This window comes from Saimiri boliviensis, chromosome 11, assembly GCF_048565385.1.
Source record: "Saimiri boliviensis isolate mSaiBol1 chromosome 11, mSaiBol1.pri, whole genome shotgun sequence".
NCBI lineage: Eukaryota > Metazoa > Chordata > Mammalia > Primates > Cebidae > Saimiri > Saimiri boliviensis.
This window is the reverse complement of record NC_133459.1, coordinates 102,566,410-102,593,614: the sequence shown is the minus strand read 5'-3', so window position 1 is coordinate 102,593,614 and position 27,205 is coordinate 102,566,410. Positions and strand designations below refer to the sequence as shown.

The 27,205-nt window shown below is 41.0% G+C and overlaps 1 protein-coding gene and 1 pseudogene across 5 annotated transcripts in view; one reads left to right on the top strand and one right to left on the bottom strand.

The window, feature by feature from the left end:
- WDR47 (WD repeat domain 47) overlaps positions 1-27,205 on the bottom strand; it is a 73,842-nt gene that overhangs the window by 22,791 nt on the left and 23,846 nt on the right. For 2 of the 5 annotated variants that reach the window (XM_074381306.1, XM_074381307.1), the window contains exons 4-9: positions 25,664-25,769; positions 23,058-23,860; positions 18,266-18,392; positions 16,235-16,413; positions 6,191-6,448; positions 1,845-1,920 (exon numbers count right to left, since the gene is read on the bottom strand). In XM_074381306.1, the coding sequence (XP_074237407.1) occupies positions 1,845-1,920; positions 6,191-6,448; positions 16,235-16,413; positions 18,266-18,392; positions 23,058-23,860; positions 25,664-25,769 (1,549 nt within the window). The remainder of the gene's footprint in view (positions 1-1,844; positions 1,921-6,190; positions 6,449-16,234; positions 16,414-18,265; positions 18,393-23,057; positions 23,861-25,663; positions 25,770-27,205) is intronic. The other 3 variants (XM_074381308.1, XM_003933391.4, XM_010343984.3) reach the window with 3 other exon arrangements.
- Positions 13,564-14,097, top strand: LOC120360525 (protein S100-A10 pseudogene; annotated as a pseudogene).

The window sequence follows — 27,205 nt, the reverse complement described above, 5'->3', positions numbered from 1 at the left end:
ATTTTATTTTTGAGATGGAGTTTCGCTCTTGTTGGCCAGGCTGGAATGCAACGGCACAAACTCGGCTCACCACAATCTCTGCCTCCCGCATTCAAGCAATTCGCCTGCCTCAGCCTCCCAAGTAGCTGGGATTACAGGCACCTGCCACCAAACTTGGCTAATATTTTGTATTTTTAGTAGAGAGATGGTGTTTCGCCATGCTGGCCAGGCTGGTCTGAAACTCCTGACCTCAGACGATTCACCCACCTCGGCCTCCCAAAGTGCTGGGATTACAGGTGTGAACCACTGCATCTGGCCTTAAAATTTTTTTAATTTGTCGTCATTTAAAAAAAATAGAAGATTTCACACTTACGCATAAAAATCTAGATTTCTAACTTCTTGAAAATCAGGTCAGGTGCAATGGCTGACACCTGTAATCCTGGCATTTTAGAGGGCTGAGGTGGAAGGATTGCTTGGGCCCAGGAATTCAAGACCAGCCTGGGCAATGCAGTGAAACCATGTCTCTATTAGTGTTTTTTTTTTTGAGACAGAGTCTTGCTCTGTCACCTAGGCTGGAGTGCAATGGTAACCTCCGCCTCCTGGGTTCAAGCAATTTTCATGCCTCAGCCTCCCAAGTGGCTGGAATTACAGGCATGAGCCACTACACCTGGCTAATTTTTGTATTTTTAGTAGAGACAGGGTTTCGCCATGTTGGCCATGTTGGTCTGGAACTCTCGATCTCTGATAATATGGCTGCACTGCCTCCCAAAGTGTTGGGATTACAGGCGTGAGCCACCACACCCAGCCTAATTTTTTTTTTTTTAAGTCAAAGGAATTGGAAACACTGGGCTTGCATATTTCTTTTGCAAGGGACAAATACTCCATTGTGCTTATCATAAAAATGGTCAATTGTATTAATTTATTTTATCTATTTCATCCCTAAAAGCATCTCAAATAACACCTTTGTTTATGAGGTTAAAATCTGAACTAAGAAAAGTAAGATAGAGTAAAAATGTATACTAGTTAGGGACGGATGTTTGGTTCCAAAGCCAAAAAACAGGTATACTGATGAAAAGCCCAAAGGAGATACCAATAACATCTGAAATTAACCACAGGGTAAAGAGAATAACACAGAGTCTCAATTCATGTCCCCAGGCCAGTACTAGGCCATTAATATGAATATTCCCAAAAGTCCAAATGTGCTTTCCAAGGCTCCCTCTTCAGTTACACCATTGAGAGATCAACTGCCTTGAGCCTTGAGATAAATACCAACATTAGCAGTAATAATTACTTTAAATTTTTGTTTGTTTGTTTGTTTGTTTGTTTGTTTTGTGAGACGGAGTTTCGCTCTTGATACCCAGGCTGGAGTGCAATGGCGCGATCTCGGCTCACCGCAACCTCCGCCTCCTGGGTTCAGGCAATTCTCCTGCCTCAGCCTCCTGAGTAGCTGGGATTACAGGCATGCGCCACCATGCCCAGCTAATTTTTTGTATTTTTAGTAGAGACGGGGTTTCACCACGTTGACCAGGATGGTCTCGATCTCTGGACCTCGTGATCCACCCGCCTCGGCCTCCCAAAGTGCTGGGATTACAGGCGTGAGCCACCGTGCCCAGCTTGTTTGTTTGTTTTTAAGAGACAAAGTCAGGCTCTGTTGCCCAGGTTGGAATGGTGCAGCGGCTATCCACAGGTGCGATTCTAGTACTCTAAAACCTCAGACTTCCAGACTCAAGCCATCCTCCTGCCTCAGCCTCCAGGATAGTATGCAACACCATGTCTGACTAAAATGGTTTTTTGAATTGAGAATTCCTCAGCAAAATTTACAAGTGTATAGGAAAACAATGAAACTTCCTTCCCCAAAGTATTACCTCTTCCCCTTTTGACCTTGACAGACTCCCTGAAGAATCTCCCAGAGGTGGCTTAATGACCGAATGTTCTGATGAGCTGTGGGAGTAGACATTCAAGTAAAGTTTACTCTGTGTATCAAAATACAAACTAAATTAATTTACCCTTTCAAACACTAATTTTTCTTTTTAGCAAACAATCCAAGCTGACTCCAAAGTTACTCTCTGGAGACATTCATTAAAATATGCTCTAGATTCAGCAGCACCAAAGACAGTTTTAAGGAGGAGATGAAAAGCCATTCTGGAAAGAAAATTAAGTCAAAAGTTGACATATTTTGGAGTGAGATGTCAAGTATGCTTCCCTTGCTTAGTTCCAGAATCCTGTTTGCTATGCTTAAATCCAACCCCAGACAGGACACTAGAGAATGCTCCTTAGGAAAATTATCCCACCCAAGAGATAAAATTATCAGAAACTTACAGTTGAGGGTTCCTTAGTAAAATAACCACTTAATCACTTTTTGTGAGCCCAACAGGTAGACAGATCTACCCACATATGTAGCCCTTTCTTCCAATCAGTTTTTAAATTTTTTATTTAGTATCATAGAGATGGAGTCTCCCTGTGTTGCCCAGGCTGGTCTCGAACTCCTGGGCTCAAGCAATCCTACAGCTTCAACCCCCCAGGTTGCTGGGATTACAGGTGTGAGCCACCACACCCAGCCAGCTTTTGTTTTAATGCCTCACTGTTTACAGCCAGCCAAAACTTTCTAGATACCTGAAAAAATCCTCCCCGATAAAAAGTAGAGACTAAAATGAACAGAGAGAGAAAAAGGTATAGAGAAAAATGAACTTGGGAGAAGAGAGGCAATTTAGGGAACAAAAGCTACAAAAATATAATTTAAGTCCTTAGAAATAAGAGAAAATAATGGATTAAGGAAACAAAACCAAGCTCTATTTTAAAAATAAAAAAGACAAGAAATTATAGAATAAGAAAGACCTCTTAGAAAATTAAAATATGATGGTAGAAAAAAAAGCCATAGAAAGCCGGGCACAGTGGCTCACGCCTGTAATCCCAGCACTTTGGGAGGCCGAGGCAGGTGGATCACGAGGTCAACAGATCAAGACCATCCTGGTCAATGTGGTGAAACCCCGTCTCTACTAAAAATACAAAAAAAAAAAAAAATTAGCTGGGCATGGTGGCGCATGCCTGTAGTCCCAGCTACTCAGGAGGCTGAGGCAGGAGAATTGCCTGAACCCAGGAGGCGGAGGTTGCGGTGAGCCGAGATTGCGCCATTGCACTCCAGCCTGGGTAACAAGAGCGAAACTCCGTCTCAAAAACAAAAAGAAATCCATAGAAAATGGAGGTGAGGATATTGCTAACTAATTTTTTTTTTTATTTCCTAGAACTCAAGTTTCCAACATAAAAAGGGCCCATAAAGTACCCAGCAGAATGAAGAAAAACAGACTCACTCTAAGGTCTATTTTCTATATCATCCTGTAGTTTCAGACTATCAGGGAAAAGAAGAATCTGAAAAATTTCAGACTAGAAAGAGCAATAAGCCTCACCCAAAGAATGAGAAATCAATCAGCCTGGGCAACATGGTGAAACCGCATCTCTACTAAAAATACAAAAATTAGTTGGGCATGGTGGTGTATGCCTGTAGTCCCAGCTACTTAGGGTGGCTGAGGCACAAGAATCACTTGAACCCAGAAGGCGGGGGTTGCAGTGAGCCAAGATTGCGCCACTGCACTCCAGCCTGGGCGACAGAACGAGACCCCATCTCAAAAAAATAAAAAATAATAAAAATAAGGAATCAAAACAGCATCAGACTCTTTAATCAGAACATTAAGACTGGAAAATCATGTAGCAACGCCTTTGAAATAATGAGAAATGATTTTCATCCCAGAATTCTACACGCGGCAATACTCACAAAAAAAGGTGGAAATATATAGCACACACCTTTTTAGACACGCAAGGTCTCAGAAACTTCACCTCTAATTACCCCTTTTTAGGAAACTGTGAGATGCTAAAAACAGGGAATCTAATAAAGAGATAAGGCAAAGGAAATCCCAGGGGAACAGTGAGGTAAGTCCCAGGATTCTATCTAGACCTACATAAAGTGATCAAAACCCAGAAAATACAAAGTAAAGCAGGAGCGATTCTGGAGAGACATCTCCCAAGGGGAAAAAAAATGGAATAGAAAAATTTCTGATTTTTTAAATATTTCTCTTTTATTAAAGAGAAGTTTTATGATTTTATAATTCTATTAAAGCACTTACAGTTTAGTGATAAATATTAAGAAAACTAATCATGTACAGACACATGTATATCAACTTGAGGCAATTACTGTCCCCAAGAAAAACAAGAAGTTATATGAAAAAGAAATATATTCACATTGCACTGCGTGACCCAGTTGTAAATAACATTTACAAGATCATAGTAATGATAACACTGATACTGATTTTTTTTTTGTTTGAGACAGAGTCTTGCTCTGTCGCCTAGGCTGGAGTGCAGTGGCATGATCTCCGCTCACTACAACCTCTGCCTCCCGGGTTCAAAGCAATTCTCAGCCTCCCAAGTAGCTGTCTCAGCTGCCCAAGTAGCTGGGATTACAGGCACCTGCCACCATGCCTGGCTAATTTTTTTTGTATTTTTAGTAGAAACGGGGTTTCATCACGTTGGCCAGGCTGGTCTTGAACTCCTGACCTCATGATCCACCCAGCTAGGCTTCCCAAAGTGCTGGGAGTACAGGTGTGAGCCACTGCACCTGGTCTGATCTGATATGGATTTAAACAGAAATTGATATATACTAAAAATAAGGGGTAGACAAAGTAAGGGTGTTATGCGTGAAGAGTATGGTAAGGAATCAATGGATAGCAAAAACAGTAATAGAAGTATGTTACTCAGAAATACGGAAATATATAGCAAAAGGCTGGATGTGGTGGCTCACACCTGTAATCCCAGGACTTTGGGAAGCTGAGGTAGGAGGATCACTTAAGCACAGCATTTGAAAACAGCCTAGGCAACACAGTGAGATCTCATCTTAAAAAAAAAAATTTTACGTATATATATCAAAAGAAAAACCATATGGGTTGAAAATGGCAGTGAACAAGAAATAAAACCATGGACAAAGATGGGTTTTATTTTAAGCCTTAGTACTATTTGTCTTCTGAAACCATGTATATATATAACATGGACAAAAACAAAAATTAAATTTTAAAATTTGAGTTCTTGTTTTGAAAGTACTCAAAACGACTATTATAAAAACTGTAATAAAAAAGCAAATATCAAAAAAAATAAAAATTCAGAAAGGAAGCAAAAATTAAACAAATGTACGCTCTGAAGTAAAACTAGGTTTTTGACACTAATTATTTATAAAGTGAATTCCTGTAAGCATACAAGTGCCAAAAGCAAGCTATGCATTTTTGTACTTAATCTCAGCCAAAAGCTGGGAATCTCATGTTGTACATTTTTTAATGAACCACCCTGCAAAGTGTTTTATGCTAAGAATAAAGAAAATGCTCCTTAACTATTCCCACTGCATAAATTAACACTTGTATACTAATTATAGCAAGATAAAAATTTTCCCTGAGTAGTGAAAACGTAAATACGCAGTCTTCCACTGCTGTAATTGCCAAAGTGGTCAACACTGCAGCACAGCTGCAATCATTCCACCATATTGTAAAACATCTTCCTATGCCCTGAAAGTCTGAATTTTAAGATTATTTGTTCAAAGATGCCAATTGAAGAAAAAAGAAAATCAAGGAGATTTAGAGATTCTAAAACTGTAGGTTCTCTGAGTAGGATGGCTTATAAAAAATATAATCGCCTTGGTGGTGATGAGGAAGCAAAAAGAAAAAGAGAAGGAAAATGAAAACTATAAAGAGACTCAGAAGTTGGTAAAAGAGGCCGGGCACGGTGGCTCAAGCCTGTAATCCCAGCACTTTGGGAGGCTGAGGCGGGTGGATCTCGAGGTCAAGAGATGGAGACCATCCTGGTCAACATGGTGAAACCCCGTCTCTACTAAAAATACAAAAAATTAGCTGGGCATGGTGGCGCGTGCCTGTAATCCCAGCTACTCAGGAGGCTGAAGCAGGAGAATTGCCTGAACCCAGGAGGTGGAGGTTGCGGTGAGCCAGGATCACGGCATTACACTCCAGCCTGGGTAACAAGAGTGAAAGTCCATCTCAAAAAAAAAAAAAAAAAAGTTGGTAAACAAGAACATAGACAAATGAAGGCAGATTAGAAAAAAAACATTGGTAGGCCAGTAAGCTCTCAAAACGTTTATTTATAAGGCTCTAAAGTGAAGTTCAACCTTCTATTCATTAGTAGTAAGTTAATATTTCCAAGTTTTACAAAGTCAAGCACTTACATTTGGCTTCCACAAGGTGATTCCTCCAGAAAAGGTATGTGATTTGTTGATCCAGGATTACGAGGAGTGCTTGTATGAATATTTGAAGCATCATGTGTTAATCTCTGACTAGAGTCTTGGGGTGGTGTAGTAAAACTAGTCACAGAAGAACTATTAGATCCATTGCTTTTGTTCCCATTACATTGCTGGTTGAGTGTTGATACCTCATTACCAAGGCCATCCATTCCAATATTTAATTCACCGAGCTTTTGAATGGACCTATAAAATTAAACAATGTAATCATTTTAAAATAAAAACTTAATTGCATTCCTAATATATACAAGATTAAAAGTCTGAAAAGGTAAATATATGCACATATAATCTATTGCAAATTTAGTATTAAAAGTTACCATCATCAACTTAAGACACAACCATGATACTGAAAGAAGATCCAAATTTTCCCATAGTATAACACTAAAGAAGATAGGTATTATAGACTTTTTTTTTTTTGAGACAGGGTCTCGCTCTGCTGCCCAGGCTGAACTGCAGTGGCGTGATCATGGCTCACTGCAGCCTTGACCTCCTGGACTCAAGCAATCCTCCCACCTTCCATGCATAGCTGGGACAACAGGTGCACACTATCATGACTGGCTAACTTTTTAAATTTTTTGTAGAGACACAGAGTCTCGCTATATGAACTAGACTGGTCTTGAATTCCTTCAAGCTACCTTCCTGCCTTGGCCTTCCAAAGTGCTGGGATTACAGGCATGAACCACTGTGCTCAGCCAGTATCACAGACTTTTAAAAAGCAGCTTTTATAATAAAAATAGATTAAAAAATCTGTTTCTTCCCCAGTAAAACTTTGGTTTAATTTTCCATTTAAAATTTAATTTTCAAAGAGTCAATAACAATACCACCACTACCAAAATTGCTCATCAACAAAACAAGTCATTTTTGTTTCATCTGCCTCAAGTAATGTTATGTCAAGTAAGAAACGGATGACTAGAGTAGGCCATGATGAGTAAAAAGTCAAGTAGCATCCCTATTACTCCACATGCACTCATTCATTCATTCTACAAATGCTGTGCCAGGCTCTGATCTAGACAACTGGGAGATAAAACAGGGAGCAAAACAAGTTAGCCTCAGGGCCTTGCCCTCAACAAATAGTCTCTCTATCGCCATAGCCTGACTCCTTATGTTGTATCAGGCTACAAAAGGCACAATGAGGAAGCTACACTGATCTCAATATTTAGACATGGGCTGGGCACAGTCGCTCATGCCCGTAGTCCCAGCACTTTGGGAGGCCGAAGCGGGCAGACCACCTGAGGTCAGGAGTTTGAGACCAGCCTGGCCAACATGGTCAGACCCCATCTCTACTAAAAATACAAAAGTTAGCCAGGTGTGGTGGCAGACACCTGTAATCCCAGCTACTCAGGAGGCTGAAGCAGGAGAATCACTTGAACCTGGGAGGTAAAGGATGCAGTGAGCAGAGATCACACCACTGTACTCCAGCCTGGGCAACAGAGCAAAACTCCATCTCCAAAAAACAAACAAACAAAAAAAATATTTTGACCCATGGCCAGGAGCAGTGGCTCACCCCTATAATCCCAGCACTTTGGGAGGCCAAGGCAGAAGGACTGCTAAAGCCCAGGAGTTTGAGATTAGCCTGGACAACCGAGGGAGACCCTGTTTCTACCAAAAGAAAGAAAAAGAAAAACTTAGCCGGACATGGTGGTGCATGCCTATGGTCCTAGCTACTTGGAAAGCTGAGGTGGAAGGACTGCCTGAGCCCAGAAGGTCAAGGCTGCAGTGAGCCGTGATCACATCACTGCACTCCTGCCCCGGCAACAAAGTGAGATACTGTCTCAGAAAAAAAAAAAAGAACAAAAGAAAAAGATTTAGATGCAGAAATAGCCCAGCATCACTTTCTCCAGCTGAGTCAATATAAGAAAGGACTAACACAGGGAGTATAATTGAGAGGTGTTGTGGCTAATGGTATTTTTTTTTTTTTTTTTTTTTGAGATGGAGTTTCACTCTTGTTATCCGGCTTGAGTGCAATGGCGCGATCTCGGCTCACCGCAACCTCCGTCTCCTGAGTTCAAGCAATTCTCCTGCCTCAGCCTCCCGAGTAGCTGGGACTACAGGCATGCACCACCATGCCCAGCTAATTTTTGTATTTTTAGTAGAGACGGGGTTTCACCATGTTGATCAGGATGGTCTCGATCTCTTGACCTCGTCATCCACAGCCTCAGCCTCCCAAAGTGCTGGGATTACAGGCTTGAGCCACCGCGCCTGGCTTTTTTTTTTTTTTTTTTTGAGACAGAGTTTCGCTCTTGTTACCCAGGCTGGAGTGCAATAGCGCAATTTCGGCTCACCGCAACCTCCGCCTCCTGGGTTCAAGCAATTCTCCTGCCTCAGCCTCCTGAGTAGCTGGGATTACAGGCATGTGCCACCATGCCCAGCTAATTTTTTGTATTTTTAGTAGAGACGGGGTTTCACCATGTTGACCAGGATGGTCTCGATCTCTCGACCTCGTGATCCACCTGCCTCGGCCTCCCAAAGTGCTGGAATTACAAGCTTGAGCCACCGCGCCCGGCCGCATTTTAACTCTCTTAAAATGGAGTGGGATAGAGGAGAGGCTACAATTGTCAAATCAATGATGCCAACTATTAGTATTAGTAAAAACAAGAGATCAAGAGGTATAAAGTAATGATACAGAACTAGTAATAAAATTCCTATCATGCTATATTTAATTTTTTAAAGATCTAATTATATAACACAACTTATTTCTCTTTTCTTTTTTTTTTTTTAGACAGAGTTTTGCTCTTGTTGCCCTGTCTGGAGTATAGTGGTGAAATCTCAGCTCACTGCAACTTCTACTTCCCAGGTTTAAGCAATTCTCCTGCCTCAGCCCCTTGAGTAGCTGGGATTACAGGAATGTGCCACCATGCCAGGCTATTTTTTCTGTATTTTTAGTAGAGACAGGGTTTCACCATGTTGGCCAGGCTGGTCTCAAATTCCTGACCTTGTGATCTGCCTGCCACGGCCTCCCAAACTGCTGGGATTACATGCATGAGCCACCGTACCTGGCCTTCTCTTTCTATGCCCCTCAAAAGGAAGAAGCAAAATTTAAATCTGGGAATAATGACCTGCTGCAAGAGTAATTTGGAAGAATAAACATTAAAACATAAAACTACATTTTAATTTATAGATTCGGGGCCGGGCTGGTCTTGAACTCCTGACCTCAGGTGATCCACACGCCTCAGCCTCCCAAAGTGCTAGGATTACAAGTGTGAGCCACCGCACCCAGCCATGAATAGCTATTTCTCAAAAGAAGACATACAAATGGCCAACAGGTATATTTTTTAAGTGCTCAAAATCACCAATCATCAGAGAAATGCAAATTAAGACCACATGAGATATCATCTTGCTCCCAGTCAGAACGGCAATTATTAAAAAGACAGGCTGGTTCAAGTGCAGTGGTGTTTATAACTAAAAAAAAATATCACAACCAGTTACAGATTTATTTGTGCCTTCCCCACTCTCACTGCTTCACTTGACTAGCCTTAAAATACATACATACGTACATACATATAAAAAGACAAAAAAAAAAAAAAGAAAGAAAAACAGATGATGGTGAGGCTGCAGAGAAAAGGGAAATCATACACTGTTGGTGAAAATGTAAGTAAGTACAGCCATTATGGAAAACAGTATAGAGATTTCTAAAAAAACTGACAACAGAATAACCATTTAATCCAGCAATCCTACTACTGGGTATCTATCCAAAGGAAAAGAAATCAGTTATCAAAGGCACACCTGCACTCACATATTTATTGTAGCACTATTCACAACAGCCAAGGTACAGAATCAACCTAAGTATCCATGAGTAAATGGATAAAGAAAATGTGACACATACACACAATGGAGTACTATTCAATCGTAAAAAAGAATGAAATCGTGTCATTAGCAGCAACATGGATGGAACTGGAGGTCATTATCTTAAGTGAAATAAGCCAGGCACAGAAAGATAAATATCACATGTTCTCACTGATATATGGGAGCTAAAAAATTTGAACACATGGAGGTAGAGAGTAGAAAAGTAGGTAACAGACTAGAAGGGGCGAGTGGGGAAAGAGAGAAGATGAAGAGGAGTGGGTTAAAGGGTGCAAACATACAGTAAGATAGAAGGAATAAATTGAATGTTTGATAGCAAAATAGGATGACTATACTTAACAAAGACATATTATTGTACTTGGGTGACAGACACCCTAAAACCCCTGATTTGATCATTACACATTGTATCTATGTAACAAAATTTCTTATCTACCCTACAAATTTGTACAAATAAAAAAACGTGGCCGGATGCAGTGGCTCATGCCTGTAATCCTTGCACTTTGGGAGGCCAAGGCGGGTGGATCACCTGAGGTCAGGAGTTTGAGACAAGCCTGATCAACAGGAGAAATACTGTCTTTACTAAAAATACAAAATTAGCCGGGTGTGGTGGGGCATGCCTGTAATCCAAGCTACTCAGGAAGCTGAGGCGGGAGAGTCGCTTGAACCTAGGAGGCGGAGGTTTCAGTGAGCTGAGATCACACCATCGCACTCCAGCCTGGGCAACAACAGCAAGTCTTCATCTCAAAAAAAAAAAAAAAAAAAGTTAGGCTCGGCGCAGTGGCTCATGCCTGTAATCCCAGAGATTTGGGAGGCTGAGATGGGCAGACCACCTGAGTTCAGGAGTTCAAGATCAGTTTTGTACAACATGGCAAAACCCTGTCTCTATAAAAAATAACAAAAATTAGCCAGGCATGGTGGTACATGCCTGTACTCCCAGCTACTCAGGAGGCTGAGACAGGAGAATCACTTGAGCCCAGGAGACAGAGGTTGTAGTAAGCCAAGACTGTGCCACTCTACTCTAACCTGAGCGACAGAGTAAGACCTTGTCTCAAAAAAGAAAAGTTTAAAAATAAATAAATAAAAATAAGCATCCTTTCATATTTATAAACCTGCTTATCCTATGGATTTTCATAACATACTTACCTTTTAATGTAATTTTAAACTCTGATTGCTAAAGAAACTGAAAATAGTTGTTTAACAATAAATATGCTCTAGGACAGGCATGGTGGCTCATGCCTGTAATCCCAGCACTTTGGGAGGCCAAGGCAGGTAGATCACTTGAGGTCCGGAGTTTGAGACCAGCCTGGTCAACATGGTGAAACCCTGTCTCTACTAAAAAATTAGCTGAGTGTGGTGGTGCACACCTGCAGTCCCAGATACTGAGGAGGCTGAAGCAGGAGCATTGCTTGAACCTGGGAAGCAGGGGTTCCAGTGAGCCAAGATTGTGTCACTGCACTCCAGCGTTGGCAACAGAGCGAGATTCTGTCTCAAAAACAAAAAAATAAATATACTCTAAACTAAACCTAAATTACAAGAAAGAACTTAAATTCTAAGCCAGGTATGGTGGATCACACCTGTAATCCTAGCACTTTAGGAGGTCGAGGTAGGAGAATTGCCTGAGCTTAAGAGTTCAAGATCAGTCTGGGCAACACAATGAAACTTTGTCACTACAAAAAATACAAAAACTAGTTAGTTGTGGTGGCCGGAGGATTGTTTTAGCCTGGTAGGTGGGAGGTGGAGGCTGTAGTTAGCCGTCACCACACCACTGCACTCCAGACTAGGCGACACAGCAAAACCCTGTCTCAAATTAAAAAAAAAAAAAAAAATGAATTTAAATTCTATTTATGAATGTCTTTTTTTTCTTTTTTCTTTTTGAGACGGAGTTTCGCTCTTCTTACCCAGGCTGGAGTGCAATGGCACGATCTCGGCTCACTGCAACCTCCGCCTCCTGGGTTCAGGCAATTCTCCTGCCTCAGCCTCCTGAGTAGCTGGGATTACAGGCACGCACCACCATGCCCAGCTAGTTTTTTTTTTGTTTTGTTTTGTTTTTTTTTTTGAGACGGAGTTTCGCTCTTGTTACCCAGGCTGGAGTGCAATGGCGCGATCTTGGCTCACTGCAACCTCCACCTCCTGGGTTCAAGCAATTCTCCTGCCTCAGCCTCCTGAGTAGCTGGGATTACAGGCACGCGCCACCATGCCCAGCTAATTTTTTTGTATTTTTAGTAGAGACGGGGTTTCACCATGTTGACCAGGATGGTCTCCATCTCTCGACCTTGTGATCCACCCGCCTCAGCCTCCCAAAGTGCTGGGATTACAGGCTTGGGCCACCGTGCCCGGCTTATGAATGTCTTTAAAGGAAAAATGAATCTTCCCAAATAGCTTAGCTTTTTTTCTGAGGAAGTACATTGCTAACCACTGTTGGGGAAGAGGATCATAGAACCTTGCCATTTCATCTTCTCACTGCTAGACAGCTGCTTTCACTGCAAAATAAGTTGGTCAGAAATTCAAATTGCATCCATGACTTTTATGGCTATGAAGAAAACATCCAAAAACCAGAAATGGCAATTCATCAAGTAAGAATAATTCTGACAAGCCACAGACTTGATCAGAGGTGATAAGAAAATGATTCCCAAACTGGATGTTCAGAGGCCTACTTAGACACTTGAGACCACCAGTTTAAACAATCCTTGTGTGAGCCAGGTACAATGGCTCATGCCTGTAATCTCAGAGCTTTGGTAGGCTGAGGCAGGAGGACCACTTGAGCCCAGGAGTTCAAGGTTAGAGTAAGCTATGATCACACCACTGCACTCCAGCCTGGGGTGACAGGGCAAGACTGTCTCTATTTGAAGAACAAAAAGGCCAGGCGCAGTGGTTTACATCTATAATCCCAGCACTTTGAGTGGCCAAGGCAGGTGGATCATGAAGTCAGGAGTTTGAGAGCAGCTGGACCAACACGGTGAAACCCGGTCTCTACTAAAAATACAAAAATTAGTCAGGCATGGTGGTGTGCACATAATCCCAGCTACTCATGAGGCTGAGGCAGTACAATCACAATTAGCTGCGCATGGTGGTGTGCGCCTATAATCCCAGCTACTTAGGAGGCTGAGGCAGGAGAATCCCTTGAACCTAGAAGCAGAGGTTGCAGTGAGCTGAGACAGCGCCACTGCACTCCAGCCTGGACAACAGAGCAAGACTCCGTCTCAAAAAAAAAAAAAAAAAAGAGCCAGGAGTGGTGGCTCACACCTGTAATCCCAGCACTCTGGGAGGTTGAGATGGAAGAATCCCTTTAGCTTGTGCAGTTGAGGCTGCAGCGAGCCATAATCAGATCGCACTACTGCACTCTAGCCTGGACGATAGAGTAAGACTCCGTCTCAAAATAAAACAAACAAAAACAAAGCCAAAAAAAGGCTCACAGCCCACTGCACTCACTTCGCCACCCCGTGTCTAGCTAGCCCAGCATCCACTGTGCCTTGGCCAAGGCTTCAACAGACCACATCAAAATGCCATCTCACATGGAACATGCCATGGAAACCATGATGTTTACATTTCACAGATTTGCTGGGGATAAAGGCTACTTAACAAAGGAGGACCTGAGAGTACTCATGGAAAAGGAGTTCCTCGGATTTTTGGAAAAATCAAAAAGACCCTCTGGCCATGGACAAAATAATGAAGGACCTGGACCAGTGCAGAGACGGCAAAGTGGGTTTCCAGAGCTTCTTTTCCCTAACTGCGGGCCTCACCACTGCATGCAATGACTATTTTGTAGTACACATGAAGCAGAAGGGAAAGAAGTAGGCAGAAACGAGCAATTCCCCCGGCCCTGATAAGAGTTGTCCCAAAGGGTCACTTAAGGAATCTGCCCCACAGCTTCCCCCATATAAGGATTTCATGAGCAGATCAGGACCCTTAGCAAGTGTACAAATAAAATCTAACTCCCATTTGACGAGCAGAGAAAGAAAAGTTAAATGCCAGACAAGCTTTTGATTTTTGTATTGTTTGCATCCCCTTGCCCTCCATAAGTAAGTTCTTTTTTAGTTCTGGAAAAACAAAAAACAAAACAACCACTCCCTTTGTAAAGGTTTGAAGACAAAATCAATTTCAGGCTCACTGACTTGTACAACACTCAAGAGTTGTCAAGGAGATTACTTCCAATACTACTGAATCAAGTTAAGAGCTAACAGGCACCATTACAGTCACCTAATCATAATTATGATGATAGCCAACATTTATAGCATACTTCCTATGTGCCAGGAACTGTTCTAAGTACATTTGCACATATTAATCACTTAATCTTCCAACAATCCTTGCTTATTTAAATATATATTATTTTACTGAATTCTAAACACACACACAAGACTGGGTGCAGTGGCTTATACCTGTAATCCCAGAATTTGGGGAGGCTGAGGTAGTGGATCACTTGAGCCCAGGAGTTTAAGACCAGGCTGGCCAACAGAGTGAAACCCCATCTCTACTAAAAAATATATATAAAATTAGCCAGGCATGGCGGTGCATGCCTGTAATCTCAGCTATTCGGGAGGCTGAAGCAGGAGAATTGCTTGAACCTGGGAGGCAGAGGTTGCAGTGAGCCAAGATCCTTCCACTGCACTCCAGCCTGGGCAACAGAATAAAACTCCATCTCAAGAATAAATAAATAGCCGGGTGCAGCGGCTCACGCCTGTAATCCCAGCACTTTGGGAGGCCGAGGTGGGTGGATCACGAGGTCAAGAGATCGAGACCATCCTGGTCAACATGGTGAAACCCTGTCTCTACTAAAAAATGCAAAAAATTAGCTGGGCATGGTGGCGCGTGCCTGTAATCCCAGCTACTCAGGAGTTTGAGGCAGGAGGATTGCCTGAACCCAGGAGGTGGAGGTTGCGGTGAGCCGAGATCATGCCATTGCACTCCAGCCTGGGTATCAAGAGCGAAACTCAGTCTCAAAAAAAAAAAGAATAAATTAAATAATGAAAAACACATACATATATGTGTGTATATATTTCTCCTATAATTTGAAACAATAAATGTAATTCATATTGTTTTGGCAGAAATTATAAGAATTGTTTCAATATATTGCATGAAAAAAAATCTGTAGGTTTAAGCACTTTAGTAACAATAAAAATAGCTGCTAATAACATAGTGCTTACAGTGTGCCAGGTACTGTTCTAAGCACTTTACATAGATTAACTCTATTTATCCTCATGGTAACCTCATAAGAAGGTTAGAAGAAATAAGAAGTAGGTAAGGTCAGCACAGTGGCTTACGCCTGTAATCCCAGCCCTTTGGGAGGCCAAGGTAGACAGATCAATTGAGGCCAGCAGTTTTAGACCAGCCTGGGCAACATGGCAAAACCCCGTGTCTACAAAAAACCCAAAGATTAGCTGGGTGTAGTGGTGTGTGCTGTAGGGCCAGCTACTCAGGAGGCTGAGGCAGGAGGCTCATTTGAGCCCAGGAAGTTGAGGCTGCAGTGAGCCAAGATCGCACCTCTGCACTCCAGTCTGGGGCGACAGAGTGAGAGCCTTGTCTCAAAAAAAAAAAAAAAAAAAAAAAGCAGCCAGGCGCAGTGGCTCAAGCCTGTAATCCCAGCACTCTGGGAGGCCGAGGCAGGTGGATCATGAGGTCAAGAGATCGAGTCCATCCTGGTCAACATGGTGAAACCCCATCTCTACTGAAAATACAAAATATTAGCTGGGCATGGTGGCGCGTGCCTGTAATCCCAGCTACTCAGGAGGTTGAGGCAGGAGAATTGCCTGAACCCAGGAGGTGGAGGTTGCGGTGAGCCAAGATCGCGCCATTGCACTCCAGCCTGGGTAACAAGAGCGAAACTCAGTCTCAAAAAAAAAAAGCAGCAGATAAGGAGATAAAAAGAACTAGATTAACTTTCACTAGATCCTCAGTTAACCTGGGACAGCTGGATCCACCTGGCAGTCGACTGTCCAAAGGTTCAGCCTGTGCACTGACCCTCTGTACTCTTCTGCTCTAGTTGTTTAGGGAACAAAGACAAAACTAGATGAGCTCTCAGAATGCTGTGACTAGAAAGCAATATGTAACTCTACATTACTTGAAACACTTAAAAAGTCTTAAAATGTCAAACTATACATAGAAAGTAGCAGTTATTATATGTTTTAAATAGCTTTCAAATAACTCCATATTTTAAAAAGTGACTAGAGGACCAACCTATTAAGGAATTGTTCAGTAAGATTCTGCTGTTGATCAGGACCATCCTCCTGATTCACGCCTCCTTCAAGCAACATCTGTTGGTATATCTGCCGCTGTTGCTCTTTCTGTTCTAAATGCTGTTGATAGCGCAATCTTTGCCTATAATATTCTTGAAATTGTTCTGTTGAATCTCGAAGCTTAAAAACATTAGATAAAAAGAATATATTTGAGCAAACTATGACAGAATATGTCTTGACTCAACAGTACCTCTTATAAATGCCGAATAAAATATACCATTAGCTATATTTAATAATCACAAAATACTTCATCTATTGCTCTTTAAAAAACAGTATGAGTTTTAATTCTCAAGTGGATCAGTTAATTTGTTTTATTCCACAGCAACAGACTGACCAAAATGAATGGTTGCCTTGGTTCCCTGAAAAACCCAAAATAAAAATACAAATTATAATGGTTACCAGGGGGACATGGTCACAGAATATGAATGTAGATAAAGACGAATACAAATCTGGCATTTCTTTAAAAATATCCATACTGAGGGATTGCATTAATAGTTAATAAACACAATGAAATACCAACTTACCGCAACCAGAATGGCCATTATTAAAAAACAATAGATGTAGGCATGGATGCAGTAAAAAAAGAATGCTTACGCACTGCTGGTGGGAATATAAATTAGTACAGTCTCTACGGAAAAAAACAGTATGGTGATTTCTCAAAAAACTAAAAGTAGAACTACCATTCAATCTAGCAATCCCACTGAGTATCCACCCAAAGGAAAATAAGTCATTGTATCAAAAAGACACCTGCAAGTGTATGTTTATCGCAGCACAATTCCCAATAGCCCTAACACATAGCACTAAAACATGTTCCATGTAGACTTGAGAAGGATATGTATTCCGCTATTATTGAGTGGAGTGTTTTACATATGTCTGTCAGGTCTAGTTGGTTTACAGTATTGTTCAAGTCCTCTATATCCTAATTGATCTTCTATTTAGATGTTTTATCCATTATTGTGAGTAGGGTATTGAAGTCTCCAATTATCATTGCAAAACTGTTTCTCCCTTCAGCTCTCTCATCATTAATTGCATTACATTTTAAAACTCTATTGTTTGGTGCATATCCGTGTACTTTCATAGTAATTTTTCTACTTTATTTTTTTAATGTTTTTTCTTGCATTGCTATAAAGAAATACATTCTTAATATTTAGCTGAAAACAAATAAAAAACATATTCAACTTATGAAAACCACTTAACCCCTTCAAAGTGGCATACTACATAAAACTGTTTGTCAGTTGTTTGTCTGAGACAGTCTCACTTTGTCACCCAGGCTGGGGTGCAGAGGGGCAATGTCAGCTCACTGCAATCTCTGCCTCCCGGGTTCAAGCTGGGACTACAGGCATGCACCATCAAGCCTGGCTAATTTTTTGTATTTTTAGTAGAGACGGGTTCACCATGTTGTCCAGGCCAGTCTTGAACTCCTGAGCTCAGGTGATCCACCTGTTTCAGTCTCCCAAAGTGCTAGGACTACAGGTGTCAACCACTGCACCCAGCCTATATAAAACTTATACCCTTATTCACAATACCATTTCCTCACAAAAACACCAAAGAAAAATAATCTAGAACCCTGGACTTGGATAAAAGTTTTATTCTATCTTTAAAATGTCTAATTTCTTATTCTTAAATCTAATTGGTAAAAAACGGGGCGTATATTTTAATAATGCAAACTAGCCATGTTTAATGTAAGCTCAATTACTTAAGTCCCAAAGCATATAAAACATGCAATGTCAACTGTGGTATTTTAGATTTTTAATAAATTCACTTGTTAAAATTGTTCCAGAATACACAATGGCAACTAAACATGCTACATATTTGTTGGGGAGAGGAGAGAAAATAAACTAAGAAGAAGAAAGTCTATGTATCTTCTTTACTACACCCAAATATCAGAAAATTATTTTTACATTCTAAGTAAATTATATTACTTCTTACAAAGAGAGTAACTCTGAAAAACACTAGGTATAGTAAATATTACCTCATTTTTTTCTTGTTTAGCTGGTCCTGGATTCTGTGCTCCATTTGCAGGCTCTTTTTCTGAAACTGAACTCTGGCCCAAGATTTCACTGCCAATAGGCCTCTGTGCATCAACAGGTGTATCACTTCTTCCAGAAACGTGCAAAAAATCAAAAAAGGCAGAGGTAGGAGTAAAGGAAAATATATTTTAGTTAAAGAAATTTTATTTTATTATTATTTTTGAGATGGAGTCTCTCTCTGTAGCCCAGAAACTGGAGTGCAGTGGCGCAATCTCTGCTCACCACCCAGGTTCACACAATTCTCCTGCCTGCCTCAGCCTCCAGAGTAGTTGGGATTACAAGGCCCACCATCACGCCCACCTAATTTTTTGTATTTTAAGCAGAGATGGCGTTTCACCATACTGGCTAGGCTGGTTTCAAACTCCTAACCTCAAGTGATCCGCCCTCTCCAGCCTCTCAAAGTGCTGGAATCATAGGCATGAGCCACCATGCTGGCCAAGAAATTTTAATTAAAAAAAATGAATAGGCCAGGCACAGTGGCTTACACCTATAATCCCAGCACTTTGGGAGGCCAAGGCAGGCAGCTCACTTAAGCTCAGAAGTTCGAAATCAACCTGAGCAACATGATGAAACCCAGTCTCTTAAAAAAAAATTAACTGGGCATGGTGGGGTGTTTGTGGTCCCAGCTACTTGGGAGGTTGAAATGGGAGGATCACCTGATCCTGGGAGGTAGATATTACAGAGGGCCAAGATCACACCACTGCACTCCAGCTTGGGTGACAGGGTGAGACCTTGTCTCAAAAAAATATAAAAAGAAGATTTAGCCTAAGTGTTTATAAACCATATACAAATAAATTTATTTTTCTTTCTTCTCTTAAAAACACCTCAAAAAGGATTTTTAAAAATAGAAAGGTCTTGGGCTGGGCACAGTGGCTAACGCCTGTAATCCCAAAACTTTGGGAGGCTGAGGCAGGCGGATCATGAAGTCAGGAGTTTGAGGCTAGCCTGGCCAGCAAAGTGAAACCCCATTCCTACTAAAAGAACAAAAATTAGCCAGGCATGGTGGTGTGTCCCTGTAGTCCCAGCTACTTGGGAGGTTGAGGCAGGAGAATCACATGAACCTGGAAGGCGAAGGTTATGGTGAGCTAAGATCGCACCACTGTACTCCAGTCTGGGCAACAGAGCGAGACTCCACCTTAAAAAAAAAAAAAGGAACGTCTTAATGGAGGAGTACCGTGTTATTAGGCAGGGATAGTGAGAGTAAGGTCTCCAGTTTAAAATCATTTGTGTGGCCTAGGGACAGTCACTTACATTCTCTGTGGTCCAGCTTATAACAGACTGATGAATATGAATAATAGGTTACATAATATAATGCCTAAATTCTCTTTATAGACTTATGGTGGTGTTATCTAAACATTTTTTCCCTCCAATATATTTCTATACGATTTTAAGAATTTTTGAGATTTTATTAAAAGACTTTCTTTGAGGCCAGGCAGGGTGGCTCACGCCTGTAATCCCGGCACTTTGAGAGGCCGAGGTGGGTGGATCACAAGGTCAGGAATTTGAGACCAACCTGACCAACATGACGAAACCCCGTCTCTACTAAAAATACAAAAATTAGGCTAAGCACAGTGGCTCACATCCATAATGCCAGCACTTTGGGAGCCCGAGGCAGGCAGATCACGAGGTCAGGAGTTCGATACCAACCTGATCAACATGGTGAAACCCCGTCTCTACTAAAAATACAAAAATTAGCCAGGCATGGTGGATAATGGCCTCTCTAAGTACACAAGACATAACAAAATACAGTTCTAGGGTTCAGGAAAGCAAAGCTGGATAGTCATCTTCACAAAGCATCATCAGTTAGGAGCCTATACTCCTGAGCACCTAAACATACATACACAGACATCTAGAGAAGAAAGACTGAGGAAGCGTTTTTTGGCTATCAGGCTCTACTGTAAACTACTAATGACCACAACAAGTCCCCTTTTATGTCCACAGAGAAGAATTTGTAAGAGCTATTAACTGTATAAACAATAAAATAATCTTCAAAATGTAACATTTCATTTAATTTTGCAACATATGCAGAACTTCCATATGCATTATCTCATTTAACTTGCACAACAACCTGTGAAATAGGTTATAAGACCCATTTCACAGAGAGGTAACTGACTCAAAAAACAAGTGATTTTCCTAAGATTGCATAGCTAGAAAATAAGAGTTTGAACTTAAACTCAGGTCATCAGACTCCAACTCCAACGCTGGTCCATGCCCGAAATACATGCATTACGAGCTTGTATATTTCAAATAATTTTTCTCCATTTTAAGTGTTTCTGTTCAAGTGAAAAGATATCCTTACAAAATATTACACACTCCCTTTCATGTTTTATCTTCTTGTTCACCACAGTAGTTCAATCACTGTATGCCTGTTATTGTAGTGTGCTGTTCGCACATAGTAATCACTGGAAAAAAAATTTTTTTTTGAGATAGGATCTTGCTGTCACCCAGACTGCAGTACAGTGATGCAATCAAGGCTCACTGCAGCCTCAACCTCCTGGGCTCAATCAATCCTCCCACCTCAGCCTCCCAAGTAGCTGTGACTACAGGTACATGCCACCATGCCTGACTAATATTTTTGTATTTTTCTGTAGAGACAAGTTTTCACCATGTTGCCCAGGATGGTCTTGAACTCCTGGGTTCCAGTGATCCACCATGCCTAGCCTGAAATATATTTTAAATGGATACTGACTTTAAAAAAAAGATACTGACTTCAAGTATTTCAAGTAGTACTCTTTATAATCCAATTGAGCTTCCATATATATGTGTTTTTCTTTTTTTTAAATAAATAGAGATGGGGTCTTGCCTTATGCCTTAACTAAAGATCTCCACTTGCTCTAATTATTATTATTTTTTGAGACGGAGTCTCACTCTGTCTTCAGGCTGGAGTGCAGTGGCGTGCTCACTGCCACTTCTGCCTCCCAGGTTCAAGAGATTTTCCTGCCTCAGCCTCCCAAGTAGCTAGGACTACAGGTATGCACCACCACATCCAGCTAATTTATGTATTTTTAGTAGAGATGGGGTTTCACCACATTGGCCGGGTTGGTCATCTTGAACTTCTGACCTCAAGTGATCCACCCATCTTGGCCTCCCAAATTGCTAGGATTATAGGCCTGAGCCACTGCTCCCAGCTCACTTGCTCTCATTAGAAACAAATTACGAGTCCTCTGCAAAGAATGGTTCCAACTATCCTATGTAATGTGAAAAGGTTTCACTTTTGTCTCTTTCACAAAATAAATTTATTGAAGTCAACACTAATACTTCATGGTGGCAACTCTAAATTATGGATAACTAGCCATACATCCTCATGGGTTTCCTGGAAAAATGAGGCAGAAAGTTTCCTAACCCTAAAATAAACAACTGTTGATCAAGAGTTTGTTATTTCAGCCGGGCGCGGTGGCTCAAGCCTGTAATCCCAGCACTTTGGGAGGCGGAGGCGGGTGGATCACGAGGTCAAGAGATCGAGACCATCCTGGTCAACATGGTGAAACCCCGTCTCTACTAAAAATACAAAAAAATTAGCTGGGCATGGTGGCACATGCCTGTAATCCCAGCTACTCAGGAGGCTGAGGCAGGAGAATTGCCTGAACCCAGGAGGCGGAGGTTGCGGTGAGCCGAGATCGCGCCATTGCACTCCAGCCTGGGTAACAAGAGCGAAACTCCGTCTCAAAAAAAAAAAAAAAAAAAAAAAAGAGTTTGTTATTTCATGCCAGGTTTAAAGGAAAAACTGAATAGTGGCTTTAACATTTATTTCCTTCATATATATAAGAATCACTAGGCTGGGCGCAATAGTTCATACCTGTAATCCCAGCACTTCGGGAGGCAGATCATGAGGTCAGGTTTTCAAGACCAGCCTGGCCAACATGGTGAAACCCCATCTCTACTAAAAAATACAAAAATTAACTGGACATGGTGGCACATACCTGTAATCCCATTTACTCAAGAGGCTGAGGCAGGAGAATTGCTTGAACGGGGACCCGGGACGCGGAGGTTGCAGTGAGCTGAGACCACGCCACTGCACTCCATCTCAAAAAAAGTGGAAATTATAGAGTTTTATGTTCTAGTTATCTGCTACAGTACTACGTACAGGAGAAAAAAGTAGAAACAAGCCAGGATCCTAAAATTAAAAACATATAAAAATAAAGATTTTTCGGCCAGGCGCAGTGGCTCACGTCTGTAATCCAAGCACTTTGGAGGCCAAGGCGGGCAGATCACCTGAGGTCGGGAGTTCAAGACCACTCTGGACAACGTGGTGAAACCCCGTCTTAAAAAAAAAAAAAAGGTTTTTCTTATATAACTTTAATTATCAAAAATTTTAAAACCTTACTAAAGTATTAAGGACTAACTTTCAACTAAAGGGACCTGAACATTAAGAAAACATACACACTCCCACACACTCCCAGACGTGGTGGTTCACATCTGTAATCCCAAAACTCTGGGAGGCCAAGGCAGGATGATCGCTTGAGTCCAAGAGTTTGAAACCAGCCTGCGAAACCCCATCTCTATCAAATATACAAACGTAGCTGGGTATGGTAGTGTGTGCCTGTAGTACTAGCTACTCAGGAAGGCTGATTTGAACCCGGGAGATTGTGCCAGTGTACTCGAGCCTGAGATAGAGCCAGACTCTATCTCAAAAAAAAAAAAAAAAAAAAAAAAAAGGAAAAGAAAAGAAAAACACACTATAATTAGATTACCTCAAACTTCTGAAGATTTCCTGTTTTATAAGCAAATGCTTACCGCTCAGGGGATTCTTCATAAATACTGTGACATTCTGTATTCTCAAGCATGAGACTTCTACTGAGGTTTTGTACCCCTGGATAATGGAAGTTAGCAAAGGAGTGTGACATTGGAGAAGTTTTGTTTCCAAGGTCTGAAATTCTCTTATCATGACTGGTTAGTCCACAAGTGAGGCCATCTAAAGCAGGATTCAGAGAGCGGGTCATATAGGCATCAGCCGACTGAGGTCTTCTCATGGGGGATGATGGATAGGGAGAGAGTTTGCTGATAAGAGGAGTCAAAAGATCAGCATATGCAGCTTTTGTAGGTTTCAGAAGTTTGTCAACATGAATATTAAGCATTTTCTGTTCAAAAGCACAAGAGAAGACAGAAGATGGAAGATTCTGAAGCCATGACAGTAAACTCAGATCCAAATCATCACAACCGTTACCACATAAGAGGTCGATGCCAAGAAGCACTTCGCTTTCTGTAATTTCTTCTCCAGTTGCTTTACTCTGACAAAATTCTACACAGCATTCATAAAGTAGGCCTTTCATTACAAGCTGAAATAAACGATTGTTACTCGCTTTAAAACCGGCTTCACTTAGCTTCCTATCAGCAGGGATGAATTCTGCAACCATGACACAAGCCTCTTCAAAACAGTGAACTCGTGCAGTGCTGGGATTCCAGTCCTTAAACTCAGCATGATTGGTCAGACGAGGCAAAGTCAACAGCAAACAGAGCTTACTGTAGTCATCTTTAGAAGGACAGTACTCTTCTAGAGCATGTAAACATTGCACAGCTTCTTGCATGGTAAATTCCAGCTGTAAGAAAAATGTAAACGATCAAATAATCACTATAAAAAACACACTGTGAAATATGAAAACAATGAGCATACAAAGAATAAATTATGTTGCCACAGAATACTCATATAATTTGTAGGATATGTAACAGCTTTCAAGAAACCAAAATGTTTTCACAAGTAAAATAAAAATAATAAAAAATTTGGTTAATTAGCACATTAAACTTTTATCTATAAAAAGAGTGTTTTACTGTAATTCAGGCTTAAGATGAGATGTAACTATGCTGCCCACGCTGGAGTGCAGTGGTTATTCATTCACACAAATATAGTGCACTACAGGCTTGAACTCCTGGGCTCAAGTGATCCTCCAGCCTCAGCCTCTAAACTTGCTGGGACCACTGGTGTGCCACACTGTGCCCAGCTCTCAAATATACAATTTTTTAAGGGTAAGAATAATTAAGTTTTCTAGAAATGAAAATTGAAGCATGCCAACATTCATTGTTTATAAAGCTTGCTATTACTCCAGCTTACCCAAAAGGCAAAAGAGCCATTCTGTTAGTCCAAACTTACCTTAGGGCAAAATTGTGTGGAGATAAAAGTCAAGAAAAGGGAATACCTACAGTTGACTTACTACAAAACAATCCACAGACAGAATATAAAGGAGGCTTAGCTGAGAGACAAAAGATAACAATTTGTATAGTGAATACTGTCTTTGAATCATAAGCTTTTAATGATGTAACCTCAGAGCTCACCTAGTCCAGCCTCCATATCTTACATAAGGGAAAATTCAGGGAACACATTTACCAAGGTAATTCAGTTGATTACTGGCAAAGACAGAATAAAAAATAGGTCTCCTAACTCACGTTCCAGTGTTCTTTTCACTTTTGAACATCCTTATTTGGCAAATATTTCTCTATCTGAAAGTTGCCACTGTAAACTCTGATAAAAAATTATAAAATGTGGTTTTTGCCACAGTCTCAATGTTTGTGTCTCTCTAAAATTCCTATGTTGAAATCCTAACCCCACAATGTAATGGTGTTAGAAAAGTAGGGCCTTTGCAAGGTGACTACGTCAGGAGTGCTAAGCCCTCATGAATTAGATTAGTACCCATATAAGAGACCCCAGAGAGCTAGCTAGCCTCTTTAACCAGGTGAAGGACACAGCTAGAAGGCACCATTCATGAACCAGGGTACAGGCCCTCACCAGACACTGAATCTGCTGGTACCCTGATCTTGGACTTCCCAACTACCAGAACCGTGAGAAACTTCTATTGTTTACAAGCTCCCTAGTTTATGATATTTTGTTGCAGCAGCTCAAAAGGACTAAGATGCTTTACTTCGGTGAACAGTTGCTAGAACTTAATAAGTTTTCTCAGTTTTAGTTATTAACACTGAAACTTTAAAAGTCACTTTTCTAATCAAAATGAATTTAATTTCATTAAATGGTCATGAAGACAAACATTTCAGCAAAAAACTATCTCTAAATCAAAGAAAATACTAAAAAGACAGAGAAAAAGAAAATAAACAAAAGCAATACACTTCTTGGTTAAAAAAAGAAATGATGAAGAGTCATCAGGTCAAACCTTATCTATTGCTAACTTACCTTAAACAAGAGACGCACACACTCTTCAACTAGCTAACTAGTTATATATATTGGCTTAAACCATAGAACAAATTTAGAAGCACTAAACTTTGAAAATACGACATCTAGAAAACAACAGATCTTGCCCCACCCCAGTTCATAAAAACTTTGAAAATTTGAGATGCTAATCTTTTGTTTTAGTGACTAAAATACTTATGACTGAAAACAAGACTAGGGCGCAAACCTTCAGGAATAAAAATCTTACATGCTGGGGCTCATCTTCTGCTGACATTGCATTGTTAACACATAAAGCTTCTAAAAACTTCTGCTTCAGGATAATATAACGAAACCTGCGGGAAAAAATGAAACATTAATTCTCCAATGTCTGATGTCAAACATACTTAAAAGTTACTATATAAGTATCTTTGCTTTAGGAAAATTATTCAAATAATTTACTAAGCTTCCTATCACATTGAAGCCATAAATGAAGAAATTTCAGTCACAAATAATCACAATTTAACACTAAGAGAATAAATTTCTATTTCCAATATTAATTCTAAACAAAAATCCAATTTTTATGGAAGATATCAAATGTTACCTAATATTAAATCAAAAGTCTTTTATATCCAATGTTTTGTTTACCTAACATACATCTGGTTTTTTCTTTATTAAAAAAATTTTAATTGACAAATAACAGTATATATTTATAGGGTGTGTTACATTTTTAAATACCTATACATTGCAGAAAGATTAAATCAAGTTATTTTCTTTTTAAATATTAGAAAAGTCTAATTAAAATGCAGCTAAAAGGGTAGGAGGAAATGAACATTTCTAAAAAGTCACAAAATAACCACAGACTTAAAGCTTTTATTTTCTTTTTCTTTTTTAGAGACAGAGTCTTCTTTTTTTTTTTTTGAGACGGAGTTTCGCTCTTGTTACCCAGGCTGGAGTGCAATGGCGCGATCTCGGCTCACCGCAACCTCCGCCTCCTGGGTTCAGGCAATTCTCCTGCCTCAGCCTCCTGAGTAGCTGGAATTACAGGCATGTGCCACCATGCCCAGCTAATTTTTTGTATTTTGTTTTGTTTTGTTTTGTTTTTTTTGAGACGGAGTTTCGCTCTTGTTACCCAGGCTGGAGTGCAATGGCGCGATCTCGGCTCACCGCAACCTCCGCCTCCTGGGTTCAGGCAATTCTCCTGCCTCAGCCTCCTAAGTAGCTGGGATTACAGGCACACGCCACCACGCCCAGCTAGTTTTTTGTATTTTTAGTAGAGACGGGGTTTCACCATGTTGACCAGGATGGTCTCGATCTCTCGACCTCGTGATCCACCCGCCTCGGCCTCCCAAAGTGCTGGGATTACAGGCTTGAGCCACCGCGCCCGGCCTTAATTTTTTGTATTTTTAGTAGAGACGGGGTTTCACCATGTTGACCAGGATGGTCTCGATCTCTCGACCTCGTGATCCACCCGCCTCGGCCTCCCAAAGTGCTGGGATTACAGGCTTGAGCCACCGCGCCCGGCTAGAGACAGAGTCTTCTGCTCTGTCACCCAGACTGGAGAGCAGTGACATGATCATAGCTCAACACAGCCTCAAATTCTCAGCTCAAGCAATCCTCCTGCCTCAGCCTCCCATGCAGCTAGGACTACAATTGTGTGCCACAGCACCTGGCCAATTTTTTAAATTGTTTTGTAGAGACTGGGTCTTGCTTTGTTGCTCAGGCTGATCTCAAATTCCTGGCTTCAAAAAATTCTCCTTCCTCAGACTCCCAAAGTGCTCAGATTACAAGT